General features: G+C 50.3%; 1 protein-coding gene across 4 annotated transcripts in view; it reads right to left on the reverse strand.

Annotated features, from left to right (window-relative positions):
- Nucleotides 1–6,826: 6,826 nt before the first annotated feature.
- LOC309584651 (WD repeat-containing protein 7) overlaps nucleotides 6,827–14,061 on the reverse strand; it is a 42,776-nt gene continuing 35,541 nt past the window's right edge. For 3 of the 4 annotated variants that reach the window (XM_082300812.1, XM_082300814.1, XM_082300811.1), the window contains 3 exons: nucleotides 8,849–8,953; nucleotides 7,684–7,887; nucleotides 6,827–7,254 (listed from right to left, as the gene is read on the reverse strand). In XM_082300812.1, the coding sequence (XP_082156938.1) occupies nucleotides 7,684–7,887; nucleotides 8,849–8,953 (309 nt within the window). In that variant the 3' untranslated portion in view covers nucleotides 6,827–7,254. Of the gene's footprint in view, nucleotides 7,255–7,683; nucleotides 7,888–8,378; nucleotides 8,461–8,848; nucleotides 8,954–14,061 lie in introns of those variants that run through there. The other variant, XM_082300813.1, reaches the window with a different exon arrangement.

Consider the following 14,061-nt stretch of genomic DNA (forward strand, 5'->3'; position numbering starts at 1 on the left):
TTCCCTCTCCCTATGCATGCACATGCGGGAAGCTGCTGCAGGGATACCTGCACCGCTGATCCCGAGAGCTGTCCTCCACAGCTCCATCCTCCCTCCCTGTGCCATGGGAAGGGTGGCCCTGGTTGTGTTGCTGCAGGCGTTGGATGCTCTGAGGCCCAGCCCATGCCTGGCTGCATCCCTCACTCCCTGCCCACATCCCTGGATGGATGTGGGAACAGCAGCATCCGGAGAAGGTCCATCTTTCACCTCCAAATCCCCAGCACTGCTGCCACAGAGCCTGGAGAGGGGGTTTAAGCTGTTTCAAAATCCATCTCCCAGCTCATTATTATGCCGGGCAATTTTTCATTCATCGGGAATCTACGGCAGCATTTTAATGCGAGAAGCTCCCTGCTCTGTTTCTCTTCCCCTGAAGAAAAATAGCTTAATTTCTGCAGTTTGATAGATTTTCCTGAGCCTTCAAAAGGTAGAGAAAGACTCTTGAAAATCGGTCGTTGAACTATCCACAGGCATTTTATAATGGCCGTAAATAGGCCTGGACTGAATAGCTCTCCAGGCATCAGCTTGAATGGTGTCCTTGACACTGTTATTATTATCCCCACGGAGAAAAAAAGGGAAAAAAGAAAGGGAAAGAAAGTCTGGGAGCCTCTCCACACTGCAGTTGGTGTGTCTCTAGGCTGGAAGAGCTAAATCCCCCCCCGCTGGATCTACACCCCCGGAGATGTGCCGCTTTTCACTTCCCAGAATTGTCATCAATTTCATGAAATTTCCTGCATAAAAAAAATCAATGAACTTGAGAAATTTTGCAAACTCCGGAGCAAATGAAGTACAAGAAGTTCGGGGGAATTTACTTTCTGCCTTTTTGCCCCTTTGCCCACCTAAATCCGTTGTTGCTTTCCACCAGGGAATTACTTTTGTAAGTTCTAAGCTGTCGTGTCCCACTGCTCTTTGCTACTCTGACCCCCGGTTTTGGGGGGATTATTTTTTCAGGGTAACCATTTACAGCACCCCAGCATATCACCATGGAGCAGCTCGAGAGGATTCCAGCTCCAAACCCCATTTGGACCCTTCACCACTGCATATTCCAACACCTCCACTAAACCTGTCCTTTTCACCTTAGATCCTGTGGGATTATGTCACTGCAGAAAAGCTCAAAGTTAATCAGCATAAACAATTTTCTCAGCTTAAATAAGGTGCTTTCATTTCTTGAAAGCCACTCTGATTTTTCCAGCCCCCTCACAAGGCAAAAATAGCATGTCCTAGAAATGTCACCAGTGTATGGATTTCTCCCTATGGAAAACGAGCACGGTGATCAGCCATGTCTCTCCTGGAGCAGCCTCAGAGCCCTCCCCATGTTCTGCCAGGGTGTGGGCTGTGCTGGAAGTCAGAGAATTCCAGGATGGGTTGGGCTGGGAAGGAACTTAGAGCCCATCCAGTGCCATGGGCAGGGACACCTTCCACTATCCCAGGCTGCTCCAAGCCTGCTCCAGCCTGGCCTTGGACACTTCCAGGGATCCAGAGGCTGCCAGTTTCTCTGGGCAGCCTGTGCCAGGGCCTCCCCACCCTCACAGCAAGGAATTTCTTCCCAATATCCCATCTAAATCCTCCCCAGGAGGGGTCTCAGCAGAGAGGAGCAGTGGGGGAGAATCCCCCTTCCTCATGCTGCTCCCACTGCTGGCGACAAGCTCAGGACACTCCTGACCTCTGGGAGCTGCTCCCCGTGGTCACAACAGCTGCCCTCTGGGAGGTCCCACGTGTGATCCCCAATTCCTGCAAAGCTGGGTATTCCTCCTGCTAGGAACTGTGAGCTGCCCTACATCCCACACCCTAAATTTAACCGTGGGGCAGATCCAGCGCGGCTCGATAGCCGAGCCCGGGGACTGCTCCTTATTCCCTCCCTTTCCTGTGCGGGCTAAACCAGAATAAATCTGCATTTTACCCCTTGGCCCGTGTTCAAAGACGAGAAACAGCTCAGCCCGGGGCTGAACCCGGTCCCCGCTGCGGGAAGAGGGAAGAGCACGGAGCACGGCACTGCCGGCTCTGCCAGCCACTGCTTCATCCCTCGCTGCATGCTCTGGGATGCGCCTGGGCCCGCAGCACGTCCCCAGCATTTTACTGAGGGGTGGTTCCCCCTCCCGACAAACGCAGGCACTTGGCAGCGCAGCCGCTCTTCCCGGCACCGCCGGCGCTAATTGCTCGGGTTCGTTAGCGAGCGACAGCCGCCCTCCCTCGGCCCCGCTCCCCGGGGCCTCCTCTGCTGCCTTTCCTGGAAGTGTTTCCTCCCCGGGCCCCTGCAGTTCCGCACCAATCCATAATTGATGCCAGGGTGGGATTTCTCGCCGCGCTGGTGGGACCGGCGCTGGGTTTGGGGCGGAACGCTGCACCACATCCTGTGGGATGCCACCCACGAGCTTCCCGCCGTGCTGGTTTTCGGGACGTGGGTGACACGGATGGGGCTAGTTCGGATGGAAACCTGCCCTCTGGGAGCTCGTTTTCAGGGATGAGCTTCCTCCCGAGGTGTGCGAGTGCCGCCCCAGCGCTGGAGCCTCCCTCCCCTTCCCAAATCCATCGGGACACGCGGCTGGCAGCCCCCGCTGTCCCCGGAAGGTGGCTTGGGACGGATTTTCAGCCCTGCCAATCCCCTGGCTTGCTGGGAAGCCTAAAATCCCCGACCCAAGCTCTATATTTAATGCCCCCAGCCCATCCAGTGGTTACATAATTCCCAGCTCCGGGCTCGGTGCAGCAACGAGCACTCGGAGTTTTTAAGCCCTCGGTTAATTGTCTCCCTCCTCCCCGGCAGTGCAGGAGAACAGACAGAGCCGGCACGAAATGAATCCCACAAAACCACAGCTGACAGGTTTAAAAATCTATTTTCCTGCAAGAAGCTACGGGAAGGACGGGTGATTAATGAAGACTATGAAGAAAAGGTTTTATCCAGCAGATTAATTTCAACGGGTGTTTAAATCCTTAGCGGGGTTGGACAAGATGCTCAGAGGAGAAGCTGGGGGGGCTCCCTGGGGCTGGCTGGGCACTCCCCCTTCCCAGCTCCATCGCCTTGCCTGGTTCCATCCCCGTGCCCGTCTCCCCGATTCTGCCTGGATCCATCGCCTTGCCCGGCTCCACCTCCCTGCCCGGCTCCGCTGCCCTTCCCAGCAGGGCACGGCAGTCCAAACCAGCCGTGCTCTGTATCCCAAGGCTCCAGGACTCCAGGATTCTATAACCTCCCCCCACAGCCAGTGCTCCAGGAGCAGGTGGATGGCTCTGGAAAACTGAAAACTACAGAAAATTGACATTGAAAGGAGCAATCACAGTGGCGGCGGCTGCAGCTCTTCCCATTTCCCATGGCAAACCTTCCCCCGGGACTGTGTAGGCCTGACCCTAAACCTTCCCCATTTTCCAAGCCAATGCACTTGATGGGAACTCATCTCTGCACTCCCCACGGCTTCCCTGCGGATCCCCGGGGTGGGACATGGCCGCTTTCGGCTTGGCTGAATCCCTGAATCCATTTCACAGATTGGATTTGGGCTCTGCTTTCATTTGCTCCCATTCCTTCCAGCTCAGCAGACACCCTCACCTATGGAATACACGCTGTTCTGTTATCCTCAGGAAGACAGGGATGTGTACACTGTTTTGTGTAAAAACAAACCCATTTTGGGGAATGGCTCAGGAATCAATGCCTGAACTCGGCTTTTTAGGGGTGTTTGCTCCTCCTTTTCCATGATCAGTAGAAATCCCTCAGCCCGTGTTCCCACCCGATGTCCCACCAGGCTGGTGGGATTGTGGGAAGGGCTGGTGCTGGGGCAGGACTGGTGCAGGAGGCACTGGGGGGAAGTTGGAGCATCTATGGAGGAATGATAAGGCTGTTCGGATGGAAGAGCTGGGAGAGACCCTGCTGCTGCTGCTCTGCCACAGGTGGATCCCACCCCAGGGAAGGGGTGGGGGATTTTCCACTCCCCCAAAGGAATTTCCCTCAGTCTCCCTGTGGAAAACAGACCTGTGCAGGACAAAGACCCCAGGAGGAGCAAGGAAACCCCTCTGGCACCCCGGGATCACCTCGGTCCCCATCCTGCTCCCTCCTGCCTCTGTCTCCTCCCACGGGGCCACCAGCAGCACGTTTGCTGTGTTTGCTCCTGGAATAAAGTGGAGTTTAACCCATTTTCTGCCTGAATCCATTGTTTTATAAAAAGCCAAATTAAGCCTTGCAAGTTGTGCAGATTCCAGCATCACTTCGGTGCTGGAACCACTGGTTTCCTTTCACTGTGTTGAAAACTGTGAGTAGCTCTGCAGGAGTGAGTAAATGCCTGTTTAAGGTTATTTACATCAATAAATAAATATTTACCCCTTTTCAAGCTACTCGAGTCCTTTGCAAACAGGTTTCCAATTTACAAAAATCAATTAAAATCTGGTATTAGAATGCACCAGCCCACAGTGATGTTCCCGGAGATGTCACTCAGCCTCCATTCCAAGCCCCACATCAGCATTCCAAAAGCTCTGCTGCTGAAAGAGCAGAAAGTTTCACCTTTTAATTTTTCATAGCGGATTAATTTTTAATTTTCAGACATCAGAGAGAGGGGGAAGTTCCCCAGGAGCCTCTCCTGCTTCAAAGCGCGCTCCAGGCAACCGCTGGATCGAGTGTCAATTTATCACACCGGAGGCTCTGATCCAGATTTTTCCTCTTTTTTTTTTTGTTCAGACAAAAGTATTAACGCTGGTGAAGTTTTCTAAAAGCTGGGAACAGCCTGGACAGAAGCAAAGCCTCTTTTCCTGCCTCCCCAGCTCCCTGGAAACCACGGTGAGCTCCCAGGTGGAGGAGCCAGGGAAGGGCCGTGGGCTGTTCTGTGTGGGACCCAGCTCTGCAGCTGGATATTCCATTATCCTGAACTGAGGCTGCAGCACTGGAACCAAACAATTGCTCTGTGCGTGGAAACACACGCAGGGCAAATCCAGTGGGATTAATGGCCCTGAGCACACGTGGAAAGCGGGAGGTGAATGGCTCCAGGTGTAACCTGGGCTTCCATGGGCTGTAATTCCTGTTACAGGAGATGGCGGCGAGCACCGAGTTCCCCCTTTGTGTCTCCCCCACCCCTGATGTTGTGGGACAGCAGCAGCACATCCTGGGTTGGGAATTCTCTGGGCTCTGCTCCGTGACCTTTGGTGTTTGGCTGTACCAAGGCTCCTTTGCCCAGACCCACCTTGAGGTGTCAGGTGTTAAAAATGACTCTGCCTCCCTCCCTCTCCTGCGCTGCCGGCGCATCCCAGCCTTGTCACAACACATCCTCCACTTAGAGCTTGGAAATATTTCCCTCCTGGCTCCTGAGTATTGATTTTCCAAGGCTCAGCTCTGCCCAGCAGCTAAAGGAGAGGAGAGGCTGCTCTGGGCGCTGCCTCTGCCCCATCCCTCTCTGGATCCCACCTGGCATCGCCTACCCAGCCTCCAGGGAATCGAGGCCAAACACATCCACACACTCCTAAAGGGAGAAAGTCACACAGTTCCTGCGGGCTTTGTGTTTGGAGACTGACCAGGTCATTCCTGACCTGCTCCAGAGCATCCCATGGCCCAGGGGCTTCCTCTGCAGGCAAATGGCTGCCAGTCCCTAAAAACAGGGGATATCAGAGATTCCAGCCCACAGACAGAGCAATACGGTCAGTTTATTTACTGCAATTAATTCCTTTGGGGAATTCACCTCTGCTCTGGAGCCAGGCTGGGAGAGATGGTGGTCTTCACCTGGAGAAGAGAATGCTCCAGGGAGACCTCAGAGACCCTTCCAGTGCCTAAAGGGGCTCCAGGAGAGCTGGTGAGGGACTTGAGACAAGGCATGGAACAAGATGATCCTTAATATCTTTCCAACCCCAACCATTCGAGGATTCCGCTCTCATTCCAAAGGAAAAGGGAGAAATTCATTAAAGAGTGACAGATTCCTGATGACTGGGCAAAGAATCAGCAGCAGGAAATCACTGACACCCATGAAAACCAACACATTTCAGTCCAGTTTTATTCCACAAGCATATTTACACCACGAATTTTAATCCATAGAGGGCAGGGAGCAGATTTGTGGAGAAGCCGACACCCGAACCATCACATGGTGACTTCGTCACCCCCCTCTCATCCAGGTGTCCCATCGTGTCACTCGGGAGCTGCCATGGAAGCCACGGACACCTCTACACTTACAGGGACGAGGCCACACACAGCGCCAAGGGTACGCACGGAAAGCTCACACTGAACAGCGGGATTGGGAATAGCCACTGGGAAAGACCAACTTCCCAGCTGCTTGTGTTCAACATTCCTAATGGTCTGAGTCTCCTGCTTTTGAACTGAATTGTAACAGCACATAGATATGGAGCTTCTGGGCTGCAAATCCCACCTGGGCACTACACAAATAACCCGAATTGGAATAAAATACATTTATTGTCTCTCTAGGAGCCAGGTGAAAAATTAATTCCTTCATTTTTGGTCTCCAAGTACCATTTCTAGCTTAATGGGTAGTGCCAGCCTCAGGTCTGAGCTCTGCAGCCAAGGAAAAGCTGTACGAACAAGAGATATTGAAATCAAAGAGGATTTCTGAGATTTTTTTCTCTTTCCCATGAGCAGAAACCAGCAAGTTTCACACAAAATATTCCACAAAATCAGATATGTAAGAAGGAAACACAATCACAGCGAAGTGTCACATGGGAATATTCCTACTGAAGGAAATATTTCAGTACATCCAGCCAGTAATTCATTTTTTCCATACCTTTGATCCTTTTTCCATTCAAAATGGCCCCCTTTGTCCTTTATTTAAATAAATACCTGCACTGGTGGCAAAAAACCACCTTTCTATATAAATACTGCTTTTTTCCCAAATTTGCCATTTAATGGGATTTTTAAATTATTTATTTACACGTGGACTATCATTTTCCCTTCCGGCCTGGGCACAGCAGCGCTTCCAATCCCCTCAGAAACGGAGACTTGACCCCCCCTTGGGATCAGCACCCAGGCCATGCCCCCAGATTCCAGCCCCCCGCTCCCAGGCAGGTACCTGGCTCCGGGGGCGTCACCTGCCAGCATTCCATGGTCACCAGGAGAACGTCCATGTAAACACGAGCCTTTTTGGTAAACACTGAGATTCTGGGAGGCTCCAAAGGGAAAAGGGGTTGGATGACATCCAGCGTGGAGGGGCCAGGCTCAGCCGGGCTCCTGCCACTGCGGATCAGGACGAGGTGCTCCTGATCCCGCTCTGCCGGGCCACGCACGGAGTGGCTCCCTGGGCCTTCTTCCTCCTGGATGCAAGGAAAAGCTGTCAGTGCCACCAGCCGCCGGCAAAGATGGGATGAGCCCCTCAGATCCCAGCTGAGCCCCTCAGAGCCTGGCAGGATTCCCTCAGATCCAAGCTGAGCCCCTCAGAGCCTGGCAGGATCTCTCAGATCCTGGCTCAGCCCTCAGATCCGAGCTGAGCCCCTCAGAGCCTGGCAGGATCTCTCAGATCCTGGCTCAGCCTTCAGATCCTGGTAGGATTCTCTCAAGAGTCTGGCTGAGCCCTCAGATCCAAGCAGGATTCCCTTAGAGCATGGCTGAGTCCTCAGATCCCAGCAGGATTCCCTCAGAGCCCCTGGAAGCCAGGAGGAGCGCCCTAGCACCGCTCTGTGGGCTGCTCCCCCGCGCCGCCCAGGGGAGAGGGGCAGAATTCCCGGGAAACCCTCAGGCCCTACCTAGACCATGAAGCGGTGCTCCTTGCCGTCGTGGGCCATGAGGATGACGTTGCGGTTGGAGGTCCAGATGAGCCGGGCCAGCCGGAGCGCGTTGTGGGAGCCGGGCGACGCCGGCTGCACCGGCGGCACCTGGTAGGTCTTGACGCAGCGCAGCTGAGGCGCGGAGTTGAGCATTCCAATGCTTCCCAGGAGAGAGGTGTTCATCTGCGCAGACACCCTGGCTGATCCCGGGGCTCCCGGAGGGTCAGCGCCGCGGCGCGCGCCCGGAGCTCCTCCCACATTCCCACATCCCAGAGACCACCGGGAGCGGGGTCTTAACCTGCGAGCGGGGCCGGGCAGGAGCCCGCGCTGGAGGGGCAGGGGGCGGTCTGGCGGGAAGGGACCGCAGAGCTCACCCAGTCCCACCCATCCATCACCACTTCCCACCAGGTTCTCCAAACCCTGTCCAACCTGGCCTTGGACACTTCCAGGGATCTGCTGGGTTCCACTATTTGGAAAACAGGCCAAGCACTGCTGGTGCCAGCTCCAAATTCTGGAAACTGAGATTGCCCAACCCAACCCAGCGGGATACCACTCTCCATTCCCCCCCCCCACGGCAATCCAGGATTTGTCCCCAGGAAACCTTGGCAAACCCCGGGATATTTTATTGCTGTTGCCATGTCCTGAATCCTGAGCAGTCCGACGTCCCAGCCATCCCTTCTCCCGGTTCTCCTCAGCAGCGGAGCGGTGTCAGGGGTGTAAATCACGGCATCCGGAGCCAGGAGCATGCGAGCCCCACTGACATTTTCACAATTTAAATCATCCTGAGTAATAACCCTTTTAGGATGACTAATGTCCCTGATTTTCCTGCATTAATAATTGTGCCAAACGGGACACGGAAGGGAAAAATCACCAGTGCACGAGGTCACATTTGAGAACTGCATGGAGGATTTTAACTCCTTATGTTTGGGCTGCAAAGGATTTTAAGGATATCTCATTGCACACCCCTGCCATGGGCAGGGTCACCTTCCACTAGTCCACGTTGCTCCAAGCCCAATCCACCTGTGACCTTCTCTCCCTTAGGATTCTTTCCCCGCAATTTAATGCATGAAATGAAGCGATAAAATCCCAGCCCTGAGTTTGCTGATGACGTGGCGCAGAGGGAGGGCTGGGAACGCGGCCTCACCTGCCAGAAGCACAGGTGGCTGTCGGAGTTGGAATACGTGGCGAGGTACCGGCCGTCGGGGGCAAAAGCCACGGCAGTGATCGGTCCTTTATGGCCATGGATAGTCTGAGGAGAGGGGAGAGAACAGGAATGTGGGAGATCCATGACCTGGCAGCACAAAAAACCAGAGCACTCCACGGAAATGTCTCGCCAGGTGGGATTTAAGGACACGCCATCACAGCTCCTCTGAAGTGTCCATAGCAGCTCAGCCAATGAAACTGAATTAAATCATCCCAGGAACACATTCCCTGCCAAATCCAGTTTTTAAACCAAAGGAACTTCTCAAGTCTACGAACAAAAATGAGTCTTTAATGGGAATTTTTAAAACATGGAAGCCTTGCACTCCCCACAGAGCTCCTCTCCCACAGCAGTACCCCAAAAAAGATCAAAAAGCCCAAGTCCATGTTAAATCCAAGACACTGCATGAGTTTCTCCTGGAAAATCTATTTCCTACTGGATCAGCATTAGCAAAACTCCATTATCAGTGCTCCTGTGCCCATCCCTGGGTTATTAAAAGCCCTGCTCAGTGTGGTGCACCTGGAATGAGCCTGATATATTAAGAAGCCATTAATATATTCATTTATTCCTTGCGGAAAAGGTGAGTGAACCCCAAACCTCCCCCTTTAATGGGATCCCCACAGTTAATTAGCTGATCCCACGTTTAGCCCCATCCCACTCTTTAGCACTTAACGAGCATGGAATACTTGTCAATAAAATATGTTTTGATGAGACAAAGGTAGAAAATCAATAGGAGCAGTACACTTGTTGCTCTTTTTACTCCTGGAATATGTTCCAAGAAGCACAAATCCTTCAGGGAATCCAGCAGCTTTGTTATTTAAAGGAAGTGCTTCTCTAATTGATGCTAATCCCTTCCTGCCAGGATTTTTGTGGTGTTCAGCTTGTGTTTTCCATGAGGAAGCGAAGCAAACCCAGGTCACTGCTGTTCATTCCAAATATTCCAAGTTACCCTGTGGAGCTGTTCAGCTCCGGAGCAGCTGTATGAACACACAGGGGACATTCTGGGAAAATCAGTGTGATACCAGTTTGGAAATGTCTTAATTCTGCCCGAGGAGGATGGTGGGACCAAATGCAGCTGCTTCCAGCTTCCCTCTGCCCAGGTTTTTAATGCGAAGGGGATGCTCCTGGGAGCCTACTGGACTTCTGCACCTGCCCCCCTGCACCACAGGATACACTCAAGCTATTCCAACAACCTCATTCCAAGTCCAGTATTTGGGAAAGTCTCCACTGAACTGCAATATTCCACTAAAGGTGACATAAAAAATGCCCACTGGATCAATTTTGTATTAATAAATACAGTGAAATGTGTATTTTAAATTGATAATGCCCTCCTGGAGACACCCACTAATACTTGATCCCCTTTATTATCTGATATTTATCATTCCAAATTCCAGGGGGAATAAATAAAGGAGGCAAAAATCCTTGTACTGGAAAAGCAGCACTGCCATTCCAGTGCCCAGCCTGGCAACCCTTAAAATCGTGACAGGCAACTATCAGCTCCAAGCTCTGCACAGGATACAAAGCATCCAGGGATTGGGAACTAAAGGAGGAGGTGACTCTGTAACCCCTTCCTGGATGAGTGCAGAGCCACGGATGAAAAGTCATGGATAATAGAAAGTAAAAATGTTCTTACCAGGCTTTTAAAAAGAAATCCCTATTTTTGAAGCAATTTAATGGAAATCTCTATTAACTCACAGCAGTTTCATCACCTTTAATAATTTAATTTAATAAATAAATTAATGAAAATCCCTTAATCTGTTATTTGGCACGTTCAGAAAAGACCTTTGGCCTATCCAATTAAGGTTATACTCAGCAGTTACCTTTCCTCTGAAATTTAGGGATGTGCTTTCCAGTGACCAGGACGTGGAAATGCAGGTGTGGATTGCAGGATGAACACCTTTAAAACACTGTTTTAAAGAACAGCATCTTTTACTCTGGAATTAATTAAGCCAAGCCACAATTCATTCCAAATGGAATATGAAATCCTTTTCTGCCTTCCATATAAATCAAACTTTGCCAACGCATCCAGGACTGAAATAAAATCAGCCCTGCACAATCCAATTAATGCTTGGATTGCTGGGATTTTAATTCTGGAAGGACCCAGGACCAAACATTATTGATTCCAGCTCAGGCTTAAAAGCAGTGTTTGCTTTGAAATAAACCCAAAATAACTTGTGTTTCTCTTTAATCTTCTGGTGCAAATGACCCAGGTTTTAGGTACAAAAATTACAAGTATTTCTGAAATGCAGCTCTAAATATTTATGATGAATCCCAAGATTTAATCAATAAAAATGGAATATTTTGGAGTCTCTCCTTATAGACCCAAACATGTTCCTAAAGGAAAAGAAGATAATTAAATAACCTGTACTGAATTAATTGGGCCAGACTCTGGTACCCAGCAAGAATTTACCTGGGAAAACATTAATATTTTCCCATCATCCCAAAATCAAAAATCAGGTATTCTACAATTCAGTTACCTGCAATCTCCCTCTCCAGTCTGATTTTAGTGTTTAATTTGATATAAAATAGCATTTTATATCGTCAGTATTTTCCTTTGTGTTACTGCACCTCTCAGTGCAGGATTTTTAATTCTGTGTTAATAATCAGGAATCTTATGCAAAATATTAATAATTTGGTTGCAATTTAATATTATTTCAGTGTTTAATCGGGCAAACAGAGCTTGTGCTGAGTGATACCTTAATCCTGTTGCCTAATCCTTTTAATATTGTTATAAATGAATTATAGTTGTAATTATTAATCCAAGCGGTTTATTTTGGGATAAAAATTGCCATTTGTGCTTAATGCCATGTGTTTGGCTCAGGGCCTGTGGCCGTGGGGTTTAAAGCTGGGAAAACAAAAGGCACATTTCCAGGTGGAGCTGCTGCTCTCGGAACTGTTTTCCAATTCCCTGTGAACCATCAATTATCTTTATCAAATCCCAGGATCTCATCTCAGCCCCTGATCAAGATGGAGCCTTATTTGAGCAGGACTGCGGCGCTATCCGTACATCAAGGCCAGAGCCAGGGAAAAGCTGGGAAGGAAGGATCAATAGTCATCATCGGATTGTGCTGGGCGGCTTGGGAGGGTGGAAGGTGCTGATGGAAGCTCCACCTTTTTTTTGGGAAGCTGCTGAAGTTTAACCTTTGCCATACCTGAGATCCAGCACAAGACAGCTCTGCATACAAGAGTGCTCCAAACCCTGCTGGAATGGCTGGGAGAGCCCTTCATCCCACCAAACATCCCTCTGGGATTAAGCACAGAACCACCACAAACCTGCTCCCACCACATCTCCTTGGATTCCCAACAGGGAGAATCACACTCAGCCTAAAAGTGACAACCTGTGTGAGGGAAAAACCACCCACGAGGATCTGGCTATTTAAAGGCAAGCAGCCTCCTGTGATCCAGGATAAAAGTGGGATGAGATCCCACACATAAAGGAAAAAACAGGATAAAACCATACATGAATCTTGTGGGGTACTTGGGTTCTCCCCCGGTGTGCAGGGGGCTCAGCATCTCCTGGGGGGCTGCTCCACACACCATCCACCTGGGAAATCCTTGTACAGAGCCCTCACCTCCCATCTGTCCATCTAGGAATACCATGATTTTAAAGATTTCAAATAATCTGCTCACAAACCCACTGCTTCCCCAGCTACGGAAAGCACTGCATGGATTCAACAGCCAACATTACAGCTATTTATTTCCAAAACTATGACGAAGCTTAGCTAGTTTTTTAAGGAATTCTGAGCTTCAGAATGGAGTTCCTAGAATATGTGAGGAGGAATGAGTGAGGGGGAATATGGAGGAGGAATGTGTGAGGGGGAATATGTGAGGGGGAATATGTGAGGGGGAATGTGTGAGGGGGAATGTGTGAGGGGGAATGTGTGAGGGGGAATGTGTGAGGGGGAATGTGTGAGGGGGAACAAGAGAGGGGGAATATGTTAAGGGGAATGTGTGAGGGGGAATATGGAGGGGGAATACATGAGGGGGAATATGGAGGAGGAGTGTGTGAGGGGGAATATGTGAGGGGTAATATGGATGGGGAATGTGTGAGGGGGAATGAGTGAGGGGGAATGAGTGAGGGGGAATGAGTGAGGGGGAATGAGTGAGGGGGAATATGGAGGAGGAATGAGTGACGGGGAGTATGTGAAGGGGAATATGGAGGGGGAATATGGAGGGGGAACACGGATGGGGGAATATGAAGGTTGTTGCTGCCACGTGGGACAGAACCTGAGTGCAAGGCATGGATCCCCCTTGGAATGGGGGACAAACCCATCTCCAAACTGGCTCCTAGAGGGAAAAGCTCACAGTGAGGAAAAGTTGGCTTCCAGAGCCACGGAGCACTCAGCCCGTTTATTATGAGTGTCATGGAGACGGGGTGAGAAATCCGGAGCCATCGGCAGCGAGCGGCTCCGGGTCAATACCTCTCCCGAGACGTTGTGGGAATAATCAACACCCAGGCCCTGGGATCTCTGGGAGCTGCCAACAGCTGAAGGACAAATCAATACCGGCATGGGAAGGGCGCTGCCCAGCTCCCAGTGCTGCCAAAAACCCCACAGAGCCCAACCGTGCCCGTGTCCCACACTGGGAACAACAGCAACACTCAGAGAGGGTTTAATAAAGTCATTTTATAGGAGGAGAAGGAGAGGGAACCTGGTTTTGATATTGAATTATGGAGAAATAGATCAAAAATGCTTGCATTCGGAATAGTCATAATACAATCTACTAATACAGTAAATTTTACTGGGAAAAAACCCCATCCTAAATAAATGCTGATTTATTTTTTGTTAAAAAGGGGGATTTTTCATATCCATCATCCTAATAATCATTCCAAGTAATTTCTCAGTCAGTTCCTACAACCACCTTTTTTAAAAAAATAAAAATTACCTGCAAGGGAAAAAAAAAACCAAACCCAAAATGCTTTTCAGGATCCCAAAACCCCTCACAGGAAAGGCAATAAAAAACCTGAGCTTTTCTCCAATGACACAACTTTTTCAGCTGCACCATCCCCAAGTCATTCCATGTTTTTGAGCAGCCAGAAAAATCTGCAGTTGTGAGAAATTAAGCATAAAATCGGATTTGGAAGCAGGAATCTGTATCCAATAGATGGCGTTGCCCCACAGTAATTTATCTGGAAAATTTTTGTATCTCATGAATAA

This window comes from Coloeus monedula, assembly GCF_965178545.1.
Source record: "Coloeus monedula genome assembly, chromosome: W".
Lineage (NCBI taxonomy): Eukaryota > Metazoa > Chordata > Aves > Passeriformes > Corvidae > Coloeus > Coloeus monedula.